At 41.9% G+C, this 19,488-nt stretch overlaps 2 protein-coding genes across 2 annotated transcripts; both read right to left on the reverse strand.

The window, feature by feature from the left end:
• Positions 1 to 232: 232 nt before the first annotated feature.
• LOC147333885 (P2Y purinoceptor 14-like) lies at positions 233 to 6,468 on the reverse strand. Its single transcript, XM_086287301.1, has 4 exons — positions 6,393 to 6,468; positions 1,611 to 1,725; positions 1,252 to 1,511; positions 233 to 1,050 (listed from the first exon to the last, which is right to left on the reverse strand). The coding sequence occupies exons 2-4, from the start codon at positions 1,713 to 1,715 to the stop codon at positions 399 to 401; spliced, it is 1,017 nt and encodes a 338-aa protein (XP_086143427.1). The 5' UTR covers positions 1,716 to 1,725; positions 6,393 to 6,468; the 3' UTR covers positions 233 to 398.
• Positions 6,469 to 8,627: 2,159 nt separating this feature from the next.
• LOC147333886 (high affinity immunoglobulin gamma Fc receptor I-like) lies at positions 8,628 to 19,074 on the reverse strand. Its single transcript, XM_086287302.1, has 10 exons — positions 18,939 to 19,074; positions 18,496 to 18,577; positions 18,147 to 18,182; positions 15,945 to 16,062; positions 15,315 to 15,463; positions 13,832 to 14,080; positions 12,729 to 12,995; positions 10,666 to 10,917; positions 10,388 to 10,525; positions 8,628 to 8,977 (listed from the first exon to the last, which is right to left on the reverse strand). The coding sequence occupies exons 1-10, from the start codon at positions 18,966 to 18,968 to the stop codon at positions 8,871 to 8,873; spliced, it is 1,428 nt and encodes a 475-aa protein (XP_086143428.1). The 5' UTR covers positions 18,969 to 19,074; the 3' UTR covers positions 8,628 to 8,870.
• Positions 19,075 to 19,488: the final 414 nt, after the last annotated feature.

Consider the following 19,488-nt stretch of genomic DNA (forward strand, 5'->3'; position numbering starts at 1 on the left):
CATGTGCGATGAGGGGAATCACTTCCAGTGTGTGCATGGCTTTAACCCTCACTTCATAACTGTCATCATACCATCACACTCTCCCCAAAGGGAGTCATCTCTGTCCTCTGTAAATGTTCATCAGATGCCAAGTGTTATATCCATGTGAACCCAGACTGGTTCAATTTGTTTATGCTAAATCAGCCACTGTGCTAATAGCTGAAAGCAACACAAACACTGATTCTGTCTTTATGTTTGTGTTAAGCACTGTATTGATTCATGTGCTTAGCAGAGAGTCATATAACTGACAAGGATTAGGGATCCATGACACTGGTTTCACTGGTGTAATCTGACTCTCAAACCAAATGCAAATCTCTCTATTTTATAAAATGTTGAGCTTTTCCTTACAACTCACTGGGTTACTTCATTGATGGAACACTGTCCAGTGGCTCTTTGGTACTCTCACTCTCCTCAGTTGCTTGTTGGTTGTTGGTTGTCCTGGACACCTTTCTAACCTTTGCCCGGAAAGACTTACAGAGGAAAAAGTAAACAACAGGGTCCAGGCAGACATTGAAAACTGCCACCATGGTGGTCACCTCCATTACATAGTTCAAGACTGAGCCTACAGAGTCATTGCTCCACAGAAGACTATAGGGAAGACGAGCCAGGTGATAGGGGACAAAGCAAACACAGAAGATGCTGACCAGCACCAACATGTTCCTGCGAGGCTTGACAAGCTTCTCGGAGCCAGAGGAGGCCAGCTGCCTCTGCTGTGCCCGCAACACCCTGCGGGAGGTGCTGTAATAGAAGAAAACCAGGGATATGAAGACCACGAGGAAGATGATGGGAGACAAAGTGTGGATGATTGTGAAGAACAACTTGATTGATTCACTAAAGAAGGGATCACAGCAGCTGGGGTTAGAGGTCACAGGGGTCTGGGTGATGAAAAACAGGATGGTGTATGTCACAGTCGGAACCAGGAGGAAAACCCAGGTAATGATGGAAATGATGTGGGCAGTTTTTGCTGTCTGCAGGATGTGAGTTCCTGAAGGTCGGACGATCTTTAGATACCTGAAGAGAAAAGAAACGGGGGTTGAGTAGATGAATCAGTCACTATTTATTAATTATTAGTTTGAAATCAGCAGAAATCATTAATAAAGTAAAAATTCTTGTCAGCACTTTAGTCAAGCTGTCAGGCGTAAACAGCATTACCATGAAATGCAGTTTGAGTAAAAGGTAAAAGGTTCCTCTAATCTTCATCATGAAGTTTACCTGTTGGCAGCGATGTAGCCCATGAATATGATGCTGGCGTACATGTTGATGAAAATGGCACAAGCTCCAAAACTACAGTAGAGCTGCCGAATGATGACAGAGCTGCTGGCATAGTGGGTGATGCGGAGTGGCAGAAAGAGGCAGAGCAGGAAGTCAGCAGCTGTCAGGTTTTTCAGGTAGATCTTCAAGCTGCTCGATGCCCGCTGCTGTGCTCCACAAAAGTGAAACTTCATGATGAAGCCATTGAGGATTAACCCCACCTAAAGAAACACAGAAAGGATGGAGAGGACAGGACTTCAGTACATACACTGAGAACCTTTAACACATTTTTAACAGTGATCTGATGATTTGAAACTTACCAGGAACACTAGACTGTAGACCAGCATAAAGAAAGGATAGGCTGAAGTGTTAACAGCATCGCAGGTCTGGTTGGAAGATGAAGTCACATTTATTGTGTCAGCCATGTTTCTGGAGCTGAAAAATAAATCCAATTTATTGAGTTCAAGAAGGAGCAGTCATAGAAATCCACTGCTCAGTCTTAACCGACCTATTATTCTAACACTTTATTATTAGTATTGTGTTTTAATCCATTTCTTTAACCTTGGATTACCCCAGAAATTAAAGCTGTCCTCAAGCAGAAGAGGAGGGCCTTCAAATCCAAAGACAAAGAGGAGTTGAAAAGGGTGCAGAGAGAGTTGAGGGGACTGATAAGGAATGGGAAGGACAGCTACAGGCAGAAGATGGAGAACCAGCTTCAGCAAAACAACGTTGGTGAAGTCTGGAGAGGCCTCAGAACCATCTCAGGCCACAAACAGCAGAACTCTCTGCCTGGGAGGGATGTGAGATGGGCAAATGAACTGAATCATTTCTTCAACAGATTTGATTCAACCATGAGACAGTCTACAACATCGGCTGCAGACTCACCCACCCCCACTGCTGCTGTTCCACCTCTGACACCTCAGACACTTCACACCTCCTCTATTCACCCTGCTCACTCCTCCCCACCCCCAACAACAGCATCCAATACACACTCAACACAAGGCTCCAGCCTGTCTCTCTCAACCACCCAAGTTAGGAGGGAACTGAGGAGGATTAATGGCAAGAAGGCAGCGGGCCCAGATGGCATCAGCTCGAGGGTCGTCAGGTCCTGCGCGGACCAACTGTGTGGGGTGATGGAGCACCTCTTCAACCTGAGCCTGAGGTTGGGAAGAGTCCCACAGCTCTGGAAAACCTCCTGTGTTGTACCAGTGCCAAAGACTTCACGCCCCAAGGACCTCAACAGCTACAGGCCGGTGGCTCTGACATCCCACCTGATGAAGACCCTGGAGCGGTTGGTCCTGGCTCAGCTTCGGCGCCTAACAAGCTCATCACTGGACCCACTTCAGTTTGCCTACCAGCCTGGCATTGGAGCGGATGATGCCGTCATTCACCTCCTACATCGTTCCCTCGCTCACCTGGAGACCGCTGGAAGCACTGTGAGAATCATGTTCTTTGATTTCTCCAGTGCCTTCAACACCATTCTTCCCTCAGTTCTGAAGGACAAGCTGGAGAACTCTGGAGTGGACCATCACCTCACTACCTGGATTTTGGACTACCTCACCGACCGACCACAGTATGTGAGGACTCAGGGCTGTGTGTCGGACAGGGTCGTCTGCAGTACGGGGGCCCCACAGGGAACGGTTCTGGCTCCGTTCCTCTTCACCATCTACACTGCAGACTTCTCCCACAATTCCACCCAGTGCTTCCTGCAGAAGTTCTCTGATGACTCTGCAATAGTCGGCCTCATCACTGATGGGGATGACAAGGAGTACAGAGGACTGACTCAAGACTTTGTGGACTGGTGCCAGCTGAACTACCTCCAGATCAACGCCAGTAAAACCAAGGAACTGGTGGTAGACTTCCGCAGGCACAAGCATTCTCCACTGCAACCACTGAACATCCAGGGTATGGACATTGAGGCTGTGGACAGCTACAGGTACCTTGGTGTTCATCTGAACAACAGACTGGACTGGACTCATAACTCAGACGCCCTCTACAGGAAAGGGCAGAGCAGGCTGTACCTGCTGCGGAGACTCAGGTCGTTTGGGGTGGAGGGCCCACTCCTGAAGACCTTCTATGACTCTGTGGTGGCTTCTGCTATCTTTTATGGTGTGGTCTGCTGGGGCGGCAGCATCTCTGCTGGGGACAGGAAGAGACTGAACAGGGTGATCCGAAGGGCCAGCTCTGTTCTAGGATGCCCTCTGGACCCAGTGGAGGTGGTGAGTGACAGGAGAATGGCGGCTAAGCTGTCATCCCTGCTGGACAACGTCTCCCACCCCATGCAGCAGACTGTGACAGCACTGAGCAGCTCCATCAGTGGGAGACTGCGGCACCCACGGTGTGGGACGGAGAGATTTCGCAGGTCTTTCCTCCCCACTGCTGTCAGACTCCACAACAAAGACTTTAACTGAACAAACACACACATCCACACATGTGCAATAACACTAAGTGCAATAATCTTTTCTGGCATCGTTGTATTTTTACTCAGTTGTATATAGCATTCGTATTCTATTTTTATCTTATTGTATATTTTTATTCTATTTTATTCTACTGTATATAGTATATTATTTTATTCTATTCTGTACAGCTGTGTACTGTATTTATTCTTATTGTATTCTAATTTTTGCGTCATAACTTTTGCACTGTCCACTTCCTGCTGTGACAAAACAAATTTCCCACATGTGGGACTAATAAAGGTTATCTTATCTTATCTTATCTTATCTTATCTTAATATCATTATGCTTATTTCCTTTCTAAATCACATCACTTACTGTGTTAATGACATGTTCCATCTTGTGTAGTGATATTGCATAGGAACTGTATTTCGTCTAAACATCTCAAAACTGTCTTACTACGTAGTCATTGTTTAACTGGGCCCCAGTCACAATGGCAAATCATTCAGAATATGATCAGAATAACTTTAACTTGCAATTAACCAGGTATCTACTTAAGCAGTGCCTTCTTTAATCCGATCAAGGTTCATGCTTTTGTTACTTTGAGGCTTTATTATTGTATTTCCCCATTATTGGGCTTTTTGAATAGCAACTTGAAAAGCTGATCAGCTGATCCAAAGTTGGATGCCCATACATCTCAGTACACAGATGAAAGCTGTCAGCTAAACTAACATTTAACCAGGTAAAATCCTTAACGTAACTTGCTTGTAACATCAGATTGTTGCACAGTATGTTGGTGATATATAAATGCATACATAAGCAGATGACACTGTCAAATATTTTCTCGTGTTTCGCTCCTCTGGTATTCCTGCCAATGTCTTTTGGTGCACCACTCATGCACTGAGCCATGTGCCTGGTTAACTTAGCCACTACGACATCAGGAGAATCCATGTGTTACAGAGGCAGGTTGTTCTTCAGTAGTTAAATGGGACTGCTCCCTTCTGGAAGTGACTCATTGACTATCAACTGGGTTGATTGTGTGTGTGTGTGTGTGTGTGTGTGTGTGTGCTGCTAGTCACTAATGGAGTGGAGTCAGTTTCTTCAGCCAGTGGACGTGAATCATGGGCCTGTTGATGTCCAACTTTCAGCTCATACTGATGACCCTTTCTGAGCATTGCCGTCATGGTTGCGTCCTTCTCCCTTATGCTCTTCCACTATTGCTCTGTCTCCAGCTTTAGTGGCACTGTTCTCATTTTGTTCCCCTGCCACTCAGAGTACACCTCAGATGGCTCCGTGGAGTAGTGCTGGTTTATTCTTCTGCCTTTAATATCTCTAGTATACTTCTTCAAGTGGTTGGCCAAGGTTGTCAGTCATCTTTGCTCTTTCCAAGGCTGAGTATATAATAATAATAAATCCCCTCTTGCCCCTGCGGGTGGTCTATCCTTCAAGCTTGGGTCCTCTGGTAGACAGATCCTTTCTTATTTAATGGTTTTTATTTATTTTCATGACTATTTACATTGAAGATTTTCACTGAAAGCATCAAAACTATGAATGAACACATCTGAAATTAACAACAACCTGTGGTATAAGTCTGAACATCCATTCATTCACTTCCGCTTATCCTTTTCAGGGTCGCGGGGGGCGCTGGAGCCTATCCCAGCTGTCATAGGATGAGAGGCGGGTACACCCTGGACAGGTCGCCAGTCTGTCACAGGGCCAACACACAGAGACAGACAACCATTTACACTCACATTCACACCTATGGGCAATTTGGATTAATCAATTAACCTATCCCCACTAACTGCATGTCTTTGGACTGTGGGAGGAAGCCGGAGTACCTGGAGAGAACCCAGGCAAACACGGGGAGAACATGCAAACTGACAAGTTTGACAAGCCTGACAAGGAATGTGAAGTGAAGACCACGGCAGGTGTCTACAACATGAATCTCACCGAGAGAAGGTCAAGGGTTTGCAGGAGGGCTGGGTATCGTCACTGATTTCTGTAATCGATTTGTTTTTAATTTGTTTCAATTTAAATTAGGGAAATTTTGCCTCAAACAGGCTTTCAGCCCCAGCAGCAGGTCTGTATGCGTGCCGTCGGTGAGCTTTGTGTTTACGTCTTCATTTGGAATCTGTTTACCTGCTGTCATTTGCTGTTTTAGCTGTTTGATGGTTGTTCAAATGAAAGCTTTAACCTGAGATTCTGGTGTTTCTGGCAAAATACATTTATATTTTGATATTCAAGCTAAAAGCGGTAATTGAAACGCGCACTGTCAACAAAGCAAAGGGTGTCTGCTTTCAAGAATCTAAAATATAAAACGTGTTTTGAGTTGATTCGCACTTTTTTGTTTACTACATAACTCCATTAAAAACAATTTCCAGGACGAAAGATGAAAAAACATTAAATGAGAAGGTGTCCAAACATTTGAATGGTAGTGAACAGATTGTTCATAACGAAGCCATAAAAGAGTGTGAGGCTGATTATCAGTGCATTTGGCACCAGTACACTCTAAGTCTTTGTCTATAACAACAACAATAACCAATTTGTAATGACATCAATAGATCTGCACCCTGAACACTGGCAGGAGCCAACTGTGGTGCTGAGGCAGCTGTGTGTTTCTACTGCCCAGAAGCTGCTACAAATCATCGTTCAACTTAAGCATGAAATTAGAACTTAAGCACAAAAGTTTTGAGCGTAAACAAGACTCACCTGTGGAAAAGCTGCTTGATTCGCTGAGTCCTCTGAGTTTAATGATATTGTTGCAAATCAGGAAACTCACAAAGACCGCACTACTACCCTCATACTTATTTCCTCTTTGTATTTTATGCTAAACTGGGCTACAAATTTCCAACGCAGGAACAGATATGCTTTCTCATCATTTATGATGCACAGGTTGCCTGCATATTGTATTCTTCAAATGTCAGGACTTTTTTCTCAGATGGTCATATCACACTGTCACTTTCTGATAAGACTTCACAGGTTTTCCACCTTTATAATTCAGTTTGATTTGAGTTTTTTTCCCCTCAAAGTCTGACTTTGCTCTTAAGCAACCACAACATGCGTCATTTGCTTATCTGTACTGCACATTATTTCCGTACACTGAGGGGGAATTTTGTTTTGAAGGCACTTTTTAGTGCCCGTTGACGTTATCTCAGATCTCTTTCTAATGTCGACTTGCTCATCAAAACAATCAACACCAGCTTCACCATCCAGCTGTAGGTTGGTTTTCTTCTTCTACTACAGCACCTCCTGCAGGAGGTGAGGCCTTTTGAGTCAAATGATATCAGTGAGAGAAAGAGCTTTAATCGATCCCAAGCATTCAGGAAAATGAATATGATATCAGAGATCAACATGAGGCTGAACTCAACACAAACATGATCTTAAATAGACAGCATTTGTGCATATTTTGTTACTGTAGCTCTAACTACTGCAGAACTGGCAGATTCCTCCTGCTGTAGTTTCACTGGCAAGCATCATTTCTGCTCATGATATTTTACTCAGAAGCAAATCTAGGTTACATGTGCATCTTGCAGCTGCGTCTCTTGCTGGATAGATGTTTTTTGGATGGCTGAATGCTTCTACTGTTCTCGTGGTCAAACCTGGGGTTGAAATTCTCCCATGTGTGCTGCCCACAACAAGTTTCTCCTCCCCATCAACTCCATGCTAGCTGCCAGCTATTAGCACAATTACTGATCTGTAGGCATGAATAAACTCAACCAGTCTGTGGCCCAAGTCTTACAACAAAGTAAGAAGTGTTAAATGTGTGAAATCTGAATTCAAGCGAGTGTCAAAACCTGTTTTAATTTCAATATTTTCTCATAGCAAGAAGAACTTATTTTCAAGATTTTAGTTTTTTACCTTTTGGCACCATTTTTTATTTTCATAATAGAAGTGAAAACACAGCTAATGGCTGCGTGTTTTTGCTCATTTACATTTACAAACTCTTTTGCTGTGTTACCCATTTCACTGCATAACTACAGATGCTATGAATTACTAGAAATACTAAATCTAGAAAGTTTTTAACCCAAATGTAGAAAAAGGAGGCAGATGAAAACTCAAGGGACCATTTAGTGCTGAAGTCCAAAGATAAGCAAGATACAAAAGCAAGAATAAACTAAGGTGTGAGAGGTTTGCACAGCATAGGAGACAACGACAGGAGAAAGGAAGGCCCTGTGCAGGGGCTAACCACTTCAGGGGGTCTACCACGAGGCTGAGCGAGGCCTGAAGACCCTTTAGAGCATCAGCCTGGACATGGAGAAGGACACATGAGCATCTCTGGAGGTCAAATGAGCAGCCAGCAGTGGAGCGGCTGCACCGGAGACTGGCTGATATCGCAGTTTCTCTGGGGACTGAAAAGGTGGCCAGCAAAAGAAATGTTGTGGAAAATATTTGATTTTCTTTTTATGTTACTTTAAACTTTCTTTCACTTGCTCAGTTAAATTGAGCTGATTTAGTACCTTTTCCAATAGCTTTCATGCATTCTGTGATTTGTTTCAGCCAACCATGATTGCACTCAGTTTGGCCTCTCTCTGGTGAGAGGATCAGGGTTCCTTCTGTGCAGGCTGTCAGTCATCAGACTGAAAAAACAGACGGCCTGTTTCGTGGGGTGTAAGCATTACATTAAAAAAAATATTCAAGATTCAAGAAGTTTATTGTCATATACACCGCACTTTGCAGGTTCCCTTCACACAACTAAATACCAACTAACTAAAATATACATGTATATGCATCATCAGTTTTAAGCCACATGTATGTTTGAAGTCAGGCATAAAGTCTGGTGGTGTTTTAATAAAGCTCCATCTTTAATATCTCAGAGTCAGTTTGCTGCTGTAGCTCCACAGTCACCTCTCAGAGATGCAGTGACAAGAAGCCATCAGCAGGTGGCAGCTTAACATCACGGTTCTATTCATTTTGAATATACTTCTTCAACCCAGTAAAGTTTGAAACTAACAGTTAAATTCTCCCTTTGCCCTAAAAATAGATCCTATAAATAAAATCTCACCTCTAACCCTGATAACGTTTGTTGCCAGGAAAGCACCGCTTCATTTTTCATGTTAAGAGGTCGAAGATGTAAACTAAAGAAAACACACAGCAATGAATTTACAAAAAAAAAACTTTATTGATACAAAAATTAAAAACAACATGCAACAAAATTCATGGACTTCAAAACATGACAAAGAGTTTAAGTTAGAAATTATGCTCAGTGGTGACGTCAGCCATGACATCATCATACGACTGGTCCTCATCTTCCTCGGTGGGTGGAGGCATCGTTATGGAAACATGTGAGCTCCTGCCTGTTAGGCGCAAAGTAAGAAATGATAACAGTGATGAAACAAACTGTAAATATAAAGAAATCGTTTTTCTTTTGAATAATACATTCTTAATTTGAACTTAATTTGGCATTGACTGTAAATGTCTAGAACTTATTCTTGTCTGACAATAGATTTGAGCTTCTATTTGTCTCCATCTTAAATAATTTTGGGCCAACAGAAAGTGGGATGGAAACTGTTAAGACAGCAAAACTGGACCGCCAAACTGTATTAGACTTTATTTGAATTGCAGATTGTAGTGACTAAAACTAACATGTGGCTAAAACAACTTCCAAACCTAAGGCGGGATGTGTGAATATCAAGACGTTACTGCAGTGCTGCCTGAGGGCCTGAAGATCATGGCTTTTAAATTTAAGCTTTCATTTATTCCCTTATGTATATTGATTTTGAGTCATTAGCCCATTGGTCCCATTAATCCAGTCACTGACCCCCTCTGGAATAATGTGTATTCTGTGACCCAATGAGTGGTTGCTAAGGTTGCTGGCAGTCCATAACATGAAGCTGGTTGTAAAAAGCTATACATTGAGGACCTCCTTGTATTTAATTTGGTCACCAGCACATTGCAAACGTTGCCTATAATTTGAAAGGAAGACACTAACTTTTCTCCAAATAAATGCCAAATACTTGCCAAGCTGTAGTAAAAGTGTCACAGAAACCAGATGATGTGTAACTTTTACTTTTAAGGCAAAGTCTGCATCTTCCATGCATCTGGGCAACCACTGCAATCTACAAGTGTCCAAAGCAAGAAGGTTTTTGATGCAGCACCCTTTATGTGACTGATCTCACAACCACTCAGCAACTGGTTTGAGAATAAACACACAGAGACTGGAGGTTACCAAGGGTTGCTTCTGAAACACAAAGCCTCTATGAGATCATCTAATATATCGATCATGTCCCTAAATAACCCGATTAGTAGTGAAAATTGAACCACAATGAGATGTCTTAGTCTTTTGCTATCCTTGTTCAAATACAAATCATTTTGATGTGAAAAACAAAATAAATACAGGTGCACTTATACGCTAATAATGGATTTCTGTTTTTGATGCTGTTCTACACATCATCCCAGATTTCTAGGAAACTGCTAGATTAAGAGCCCTGAAAACATGTCTCTGTAGATGTTGGCCAGTTCGTCTGCCAATTCCCTGCTTTTCTTATCGACTTTTGTGTGAACTGTAATTAAATGTGGGTCAGGCATTTTGATTTCCTCCATCAAAGCGGCAATAACTTTGGTTATTCTCTGATTTTTACATAGTAACTCTGGTTTATGACAAAATGTGCATGTTCAGTAACCAGTGTTTTTCTATTCTGGTAAAGATTATAGATCCAACACTACGAGATGGATGGGTGATATTTGAACATAGTGATGAGTGTTACCTGCAGACATGCGATATATAGAAGCCATGAGGAATGTGGAAATTACATATGGGAAGTACACCAAGATGTAGCGCAGTATTCCCAGAGAAGACAGGTTTTTGTGAGGATCTGAGGTGGGGGCATCGGGATCTTCAGGATCTATAAACAAACAAAGATCTTGCTGGAAAAAAGCTCTTTTTATCTTCTCTCTAAACCACAGATGAACAGTGTCTAATACACATCAAAGAAAAAAGACCAAAGTCACCAGTCATGTCATTCCTTGGATTTTCAGTCCTTACCTATGATGAACAGCCAGCTGAATGGAGACACTCCCACACTCATGTTACACTTGTAGATGCCCTCATGAGACTTTGTGACGTTATAGATGATCATGTGACTTCTAGGCGCAGTCCCAATAATAGATTCATTTTTATAGAAAGTTGCTGGGATGTCGGATTGACTGTTCTTTGATTCACAGAGCAGAGTAACGTTAGCTCCCTTCATCACGGGGAGGACGGGACTCTGCAGGATTACTGGAGTATATTCTCGTTCTGAGAGATAAAAACAAATTGTTTGAATACACGAGTACATGCCATGTAGCAGAACATGCTATTCAGCTTTATTTATCAAGCACTGTCTGATGAGAGGCAGATAAAATCAGTGTAAATAAAGAAAGTAAACCTTCCTTAGTTGCTAAGGTTTCAAGTATCAGGACATAAAATATTCTGATTCCTTAAAGTTCTTAAAATTAAGTAAGTAAAACCTCAGAGGAACTACATGACATGACATATAAAAAATTAAGCCAGAATAGAGAAACAGTGGGTGAGGAAGTATTCTGGGCAGGTGCTACTAAATGCACTTGATTATTTGATCATCAGTAAGTGTAAGTACTTCTACAAGATGCAGTTCAATTCGGTTTCATTTTTATTGCAGTAATTTACAACAGTAGTCACTGTCATTGTGGGTCATCTGAACATCCTGATCATAATAAATTACAGCAGTGCAGATTCTGAGTAATAAATGACTGAACTAGTTTTTGCATGAACGTTTCTTGCAGATATGCAGCACTTTCCCTATACATTTGTTTAATATGTACATGGAAGGACATATCCTGGTCAAAAATGACTCCTCGCAGTGTTACTGGAGGCAAAGGTAATCCCACTCAGAGTAAGCATTTTGGTTAAATACAATGTTTCTAACATTTTTAGTGCAAATTACAATAATCTTAGTTTCATCTGAATTAAGAAGCAAGGAATTACAGCTCATCCAGGTCCTTAAGAAATTCCTGCAGTTTAGCTAATCAGTGTGTGTCATCATGGATAGATAAAGCTGGGTATTATCTGCACCAAAGTGATGATAGGAAAAATATATTTGGGAAAAACATAATTGATTCCACCACTAAACCCTGTGGAACTTCATAATAAACCTTTGTGTGTGAAGAGAGATATCAATCTACATGAAAACAGAGTTTATTAGATAGATATGGAATGATTCAGAGCACTGCAGTGCAGTACCTTTAATTTCTATTGCATGTTCTTCTCTGTGTATTAAAATATTGTGGTCACCTGAGGAAACCTGGGGTTGTTTTTGTTGTCTTGATTCAGTGACAAATACTAAGACGTCTTTTTATTATAGAGCAGCAAACTCTACTTCCAGTCTAAATGAAGATCTAGAATAGTGAGCTGCCTTTTTCTCTACAGCTTGCAGGTTATCTGCTTTAAGGCACACTTTTGTGAGTTATACCAGGCACTCATGCACTTCTGATTTGAGGCCTGCTTTTTCAATGAAAGCTGTTTAATGCAACACTAACAAGATAATCAGTCTTGTGGGAGTCTAGGTAGCTGTTTTACATTGTGTTGGCGTATGTCATTGGAGAAGATAACAGTGGAGAATTTACATCCTTAAACTTAGTTACAGGATTTTAAGAACGACATCTTCTGTGATCAAATGTATCAGTGATTTATGCAAAGTCCAGGAGTGAACCCGACTGCAACCCTGTGGGATCTTAAGATAGAGAGCTGTGCACATTAATAAACTGAAACAATGCTGTAAAGAAGAGTTGGCCAACCTATTCTCATGAAGTTGGAAACTATTATTTTCTACAAGCAATAGAAATGCATGTTTTTTTCTGTTTAGCTCGACTATGTTTGTTCATAGTAAAGCATCCATCCACTGAGCTCAGCTGTGAAGCTGTACAGCTCCACTGTTTGTGTGTAAAACAAAAAGTGTTCATTTAACCATTTTTGTTATAACAACATTGACACGTGTTTTACAAGCATGACTATTACGTGTTTAGTTTTCTCTCATTCGTATACATTTTGAGGGCTTCTATTTCAAATTAGATTTTTAAACCCGCTCCTACCATAAACTGTGATGTTGACTGAGTTGCTCCGCTGGTGTGTAGGAGACTCGCACCAGTAAACAGCACTGTCGAGCCCCCTGATTTTGTGGAGGATGCAACCATAGGAAGTAGCTTTTCCCCACACTTCACATCGGGACACTTGTTTGTCAAAGGTGCTGAATCTCTTGACTGTCCATCCTTGAATGCCGCAGCTCAGATTCAAGTCCTTGTACTCAAACATCTGAGCGGAGTTGGGAGACGGTGTGAGAGTGGGAAGGTCAGAATGATCTGGGGACAGAACAAGACTCAGTGTGTTAAAATATGTGCGCTGTATTCAATGTTTTCACATTTCCTGTTGTTATGAGACGTCTTCTGTTTTGCTTATTCACTTTGTTTCTATGATACACGTGTCAAAACTTTTTTACACTAAAAAAATGCAACAAAATTCAATTAATGTATTTATTATGTTGCTGAGCCCCAATCAGAATTCCATTCATGCAAGGCATTACAACTAATATTAATATAATATGCATTTTAAAATCATATATATTTAAACCTTTACAAACCCCAGTTCGACTGGGCACACATTATTACATATAAAGCAACGTGTTGGATGATGTATTGCAGTGCTACGAATCTCACTGAGACTGGTAACACAATTAGTTTTACAATAAGATTTTCTAATTAACACAAATCCTAATAAATACATGATGTCAGGTAACCAAATCCAAGAGTAAAGAAGAGATTTTTAGGATGTTCCTTCAGCATACTCACAGCCGTCCTGTTCATACTTGAACTGAATGAATCCTGATGAATGCCAGTTTAGATTGTGAGATCACCATCGGTGTATGTGGGCAAAACACAAGTTACTTTGGCTTTATGACTTTTGTGGACTTTGGCTGCATGTCCACTCTTACCCTGAATCCTCCCTTAGTTAAGCTGCATTTAGGTGTAGGCTGCTGGGGGAGTCCCAGGATGCACTGAATGTTTCTTCTTCAGTCATCTTTACCCTCACTATGTCTTTATACAGCTGTCTGCATCCATTCATTCACTTATCTGGGTCATGTCACAGGCAGCAGCTTAAGCAGACAGCTGTTATTTAGTGAAATGACTTTGTTCCTTACCTTGTATCAGCAGCCAGCTGGATGGTGATTCCCCATGACCACTTATGTGACATTTGTAGGAACCTTGATCAGCTTTAGATGCTTGGTAGATGGTCGTGTGGTTTGCAGTTTCACTTTTGATGGGGTGATCATCTTTAAAGAAATTAGCAGGGAGGTTGGAGGGATTCTTTGTTCTACAGTGCAGAGTGATGTTCTCTCCCTCCACCACAGGGGCAGCAGGACTCAGCAGGATCACTGGGTTCTCTAAACCTCCAGAAAAATGAAATATGTTGTTGTGTGATATCAGGTGAGGAGACAGCCTACAGGGAAGAGGTGACTGCCCTAGAACAATTATGCTAACAAAATCAGCTATCTCTGAATCTCTGCAGGAAAGAAATTAGGTCACTGTGGTTTACAGAGAAGGACTGGGGGTGTTGCGTCCACATACACAACTGATATTCAACAGGCCCAGTGGGATCATTTTTGGTATTGCTAAAATGTAATTTATCTGCTTTTAAAAATGATTTTATTTCAGCGTCCCAGTTTAGGGAACCTAACACTGCACAGGTTAGCTACCAGCCTCATAGAGGTCAATCAGCCATCCATTTCTAAAACAGATCATGAACAGCCCCATGCAACAAGAAATGTGCAGCATTATAGATCATTTTTTCCACATGCAGAGAGCTTACTGACATAACATGGAACATTAGCTCTGGTTGGCTGTGGCACAGAAGGTAGAGCAGGTCGCTGCTGATCAGAAACACATCAAAGAGCTACAGCTCACAGACTTTAATGTTAGACTGCAAAAGTGTGGCTTGTTTGGAGCCGCAGCCCTGAGCCAGACCACCAACCAAAAGGCTGGTGGTTCAATCCCTGACTGCACCAGTCTCAATGCCAAATATCAAGTTAGTCAATAGTGCTTGTGTTAATGGGAGAATAATAATTATAATAATGGATTGCATTTATATAACGCTTTTCGGGACCCCTCAAAGCGCTTTACAATTCCACTATTCATTCTCTCACATTCAAACACTGGTGGAGGCAGCTACAGTTGTCCTGGGGCAGACTGACAGAAGCGAGGCTGCCATACCGCGCCATCGGCCCCTCTGGCCATCACCAGTAGGCGGCAGGTGAAGTGTCTTGCCCAAGGACACAACGACCAGACTGTCCGAGCCGGGGCTCGAACCGGCAACCTTAAGATTACAAGAGGAAATCCCAACTCTTGAGCCACGATCGGCCCGAATGAATGAAGCAAGTTGTGTATAAAAATGAGTCCACTTAACTGAACTAAACCTTTTTGGTTTATATTGATGTGCTTCCCTTTATCACAACTAGTTCCCTGTAAAACACTAACGTGTAAAGTTGCAAATGTTGCAAAAGTCTATTGGAGAGAGAAGAGCTGATTCACACATGAATGAGTCACATTAAATTTCATAGAAACAGGAAGCAGGAGTTATGTAGCTTCTCCTTCAGGCATGCTGAAATGCAGTTTAATGAATCTTACCATTGACAGTGATGCTGATGGCGTTGCTGCTGTGACCGTGTGTGGACTGGCACCAGTAAACCCCGGAGTCTGAATGTGTGACTCTCTTAATTTCACAGGTAGAGGAAGTTTGAATACCCCAGCCTGATGTGCAGTCAGACACTTTCAACCTGAGAAACATCGTTTGTGTTAACCTGAATCTCAACTTCATTTTTAGACGACTTATGAATAAACTAATTATCTAATTCTTTACTATACTGGAATCATTTTACAGTCCAAAGTTGTAAATTATGCAAAAAATTCTCAAACCAGGCATTTTGCCAGATGCCTGCTGACTCTCACTGTCACTCATAAAGTACTTTGGTGCTCTGAATCACCAGTCAAATATCAGTTTGTCAGCAGTTCCGCTGGAATTTGCTCTTTGTTTTGCTGATTGCTTTTCTTTAACATCTCCTTTTATTTGCTTTCAGTCTGCAGTTAGGTTAATTCACTGAAAATGACTCTTATCATGACTGAAAACATCTTGGTAGAAATGATTATCTTCCTGCACAACATCAAGTGAAAGGATGAATTAGCTGAGTGAAACATAAAGAGTGCTCTTCCTTTAACATGCCAGTTTTGTGATTTTTGTTATTTAAGCAGTAAACTGACCCTTTTTTCGCTGGGGATCTCCACACTGTCCATTCACCGGAGGCGATCCGCTCACAGCTCAGACTGATGTGCTCGTACTCGAAAAACTGGGACCAGTTGGGAGTGACCTTCAAAGAGGCTGAGAGAGACAGAGACACAATTGACAGAGCACAGCATAAGTGTTTAAAAGGAAGGTGACCCTGCCGTGGTCCCCAAAGTTATACCCAGAAACAAATTTACAAGTTACTAAACTGAAAGCTTTGACTCTGGGGTGAACAAAGGCCAAAATAACAAACAAAACAAGCTGGGATCTGGTAAAAATCAGTGAGAAATGTACCATCATACCTGGAGAGAAAACCACATCATCAGCATCATCTCTAAATAATCCACTCAGATCCACAAACAGTCGGTGAGTGTAGTAAATGTGTGGTTTTTAAGGCACTTTACATTGTTACCATCCTACGTGTGAACAGTTGTTGAACAGTCGACCCCGTGCTGAGAAAGCTTCCTCCACTACAAACTCATGCAAACTTTGGCCTAAAGAAAACGCGCCTTTCTCTGTTGAACCTGCACCAATGAGAGCCGTGCCTCCTAAGTCGACTGACTTCCTGTTTCCTTCCCTTGCAATGGCCTAAATAAGATAAGCATGTGGTTCTTTTGGGCTTTCTGAACATTTGCTGAATAAAAATGCTCAAATTCTGATTTTTCAGCTCAGTGCTGTTTCTGAGGGGTTATTATTTGAGACCAGATGTTAGCCAAAGTAAATAAATGCACTCACTGAATTAATCAAAAACCCAGAGAGTTACCAAGTTAGTGAAACAGTGTAACAACTGAGCTTTGCAATTGCTGTCGTTACCATAATGAGTCTGAGAGATCTGATGATGGTGTGCTTCACTTCACACACACAGAAGAAATGTAATGAATAAAACTCATGTGTTATGTTGCCCCACAGCAGTAATAAACAGTAAAGTAAAGCAGTTATTTGTTCTTGTGCTCTGATCGGACATTTATCTGCTGTGTGACATGTTGTCTTACAGATCTCTGGTTACCGAGGGGCAAACATGTGTCTGCGTTGAGCTAAGGCTACGATAAGAATGCTTGATTTGGTAAAAGATACTGTAACAGCTAGGGGAGCTAAGGGACCTTCATCAGTGAGGCAACTGACTTATTTAGTTTTCTTGGGTGATGATGGTTGTTTTTAAATGATTGACTGTTATTTCCAATGTGTAAATATGAATCATAAAGTAGCAGAAAATGCAATGAAAACATTGGGCTTTAGCATTTTGCTTTAGGAGCCTGTGTTGGTGTCATTAGGAAGAAAAGCCTGATTCTGCAGGCAGGAGACAGTTGGTGAGGTTCAGTTTGAAGATCCTTAGATTAGAGAAGAAAATGTTTACAAATGAATGAAATGAAATGTTTACATCTCAGTGCTTTCAGTCAATGACTCTAAAAGTTCACTTTGTCTAAAACACTGATAAAAATGCAAATGACATTCTATAACACACACACAGACACACACACGCAGACACACACATGCACACACACACACACACACACACACATGCAGACACAAACATGCAGACACACACGCACACACACACACATGCAGACACACACACGCAGACACACACACGCAGACACACAGACACACACATGCAGACGCACACATATAGACTCACACACACATGCAGATGCACAGAGACACACAGACACAAACACACACGCAGACACACAGACACACACAGACACACACATGCAGACACACAGACACACAGACACACACACACACACATGCAGACACAGAGACACAGACACACACACGCAGACACACAGACACACACACACGCAGACACACATGCAGACACACACACACACACATGCAGACACACACACAGACATGCAGACACACACACACACACACACACAGACACACACACACACACAGACACACACACACACACACACACACACAGACACACACACACACATGCAGACACACACACGCAGACACACACACGCAGACACACAGACACACACATGCAGACGCACACATATAGACTCACACACACATGCAGATGCACAGAGACACACAGACACAAACACACACACAACACACAGACACACACACACACACACAGACACACACACACAGACACACACAGACACACACAGACAGACACACACAGACACACACACACAGACATAAACAGGCTTGAATCTTACCACGACTCTGGGCTGACGTCCGGCAGGTGCTCAACACTGATATGAAAGTCAAAGTCAAACCACACAGTGTGTAAGTGTTCCTAAAAACTCTCAGTCATACGACACAAACATGAAATCACTAAGTTTCATTTGCAACTCTTAACTTTAAGACATCTGATAACTTTAAACTTTCATAAAACAGCCATTCAGTCTGTCACAGAACTGTGTGCAGCAAAAACAACGTTATACGTTATAACGAGTTATACATCAACAAAGAACTCAAACACACCTCTGTGCATTTTAATCTACAGTACTTTTGCAGTATTGTGTGACAAGAAGTTTTGGTTGTTAATTTTTGTTCTGTACTTACAGAGGAGAAGCAGAATTGCCTTCATAGCGTCTGCACGCTGCAGTTTCACTGACCGTTTTGTAGCAAAAGTGGCGACAACATCCTGTTAAAGAAACCACACGGTGGTGAGGGGGAGGAGGATGTGAGTTCAAGCCAAAAAGAACATAAAAAATACTTTTTCAAGGCATTTAAGAAGAAACCCTTTATCTGGTGTAGCACATTATGTTAATGTGTTTGTAAACAGGGGGAGAAATGAAACAGGATTCAGATCCTCTTGTTCTGACACCAAACTTTGAAAAAAACAAAAGATAATTGCAAGCAGGAACTGAGACATGAAACAGCCAGCTGTACATTAGAAGCCATCGAATGCTTTTATAAAAGGAATAAAGTGGGGATTTATATAATATGGATATAATAATCTGCCAGTTGTAGCTGATAGGTTTCAGCACATCTTTCTTACCTACCTGGTAAAAGTTTGCTCCTTCCTGGAACATAGGGCGAGAGCTCGTTACTCCAAGTCGCAAAGTCTATTTGAAGCTGCTCTGTGAATCCACCCATCTTCTAAACAGCTTAGTATCAAGCGTCAGGAAGACAACACTGAACTGCCAAAAGCTGCTGTTCCTGTAATGTCCACTTAAGAAGTGAGACATGAGTCATACTCATAGTTTCCCTTGTTAAAATGTCAGAACGTGGTGGCTTGCTGCCTGCACCCTGGGTGTTTCCCAGTGGATCAGAGGGTTGCTTCCTGTGACGTCAGATATTTGAATGAGCCAGGAACAGAGTGAAGAGTTCATTCATATCAGAAGGATTCAGTGTAGAGCTGCCAATCATCCTCCTAGTTGGTTCAGGTGGATCAGGAATCTGATTAGGATCCAGGCACCTCGTGGGTAAGGTATTCTGGGCATGTCCTACCAAGAGGAGACCATGGGCTAAAGAGACCTCTTGGCTGGATGGATGGATGGATTTCTCCCTTCATAACAAATGCTCCACCTCAGTGAAGATGTCTTGGCAGTT

This window comes from Aulonocara sp. 'chitande type north' Nkhata Bay, linkage group LG3 (genome assembly GCF_057382095.1).
Source record: "Aulonocara sp. 'chitande type north' Nkhata Bay isolate Kocher_YH1m ecotype deep benthic linkage group LG3, A_spYH_male_GT1.1, whole genome shotgun sequence".
Taxonomy (NCBI): domain Eukaryota; kingdom Metazoa; phylum Chordata; class Actinopteri; order Cichliformes; family Cichlidae; genus Aulonocara; species Aulonocara sp. 'chitande type north' Nkhata Bay.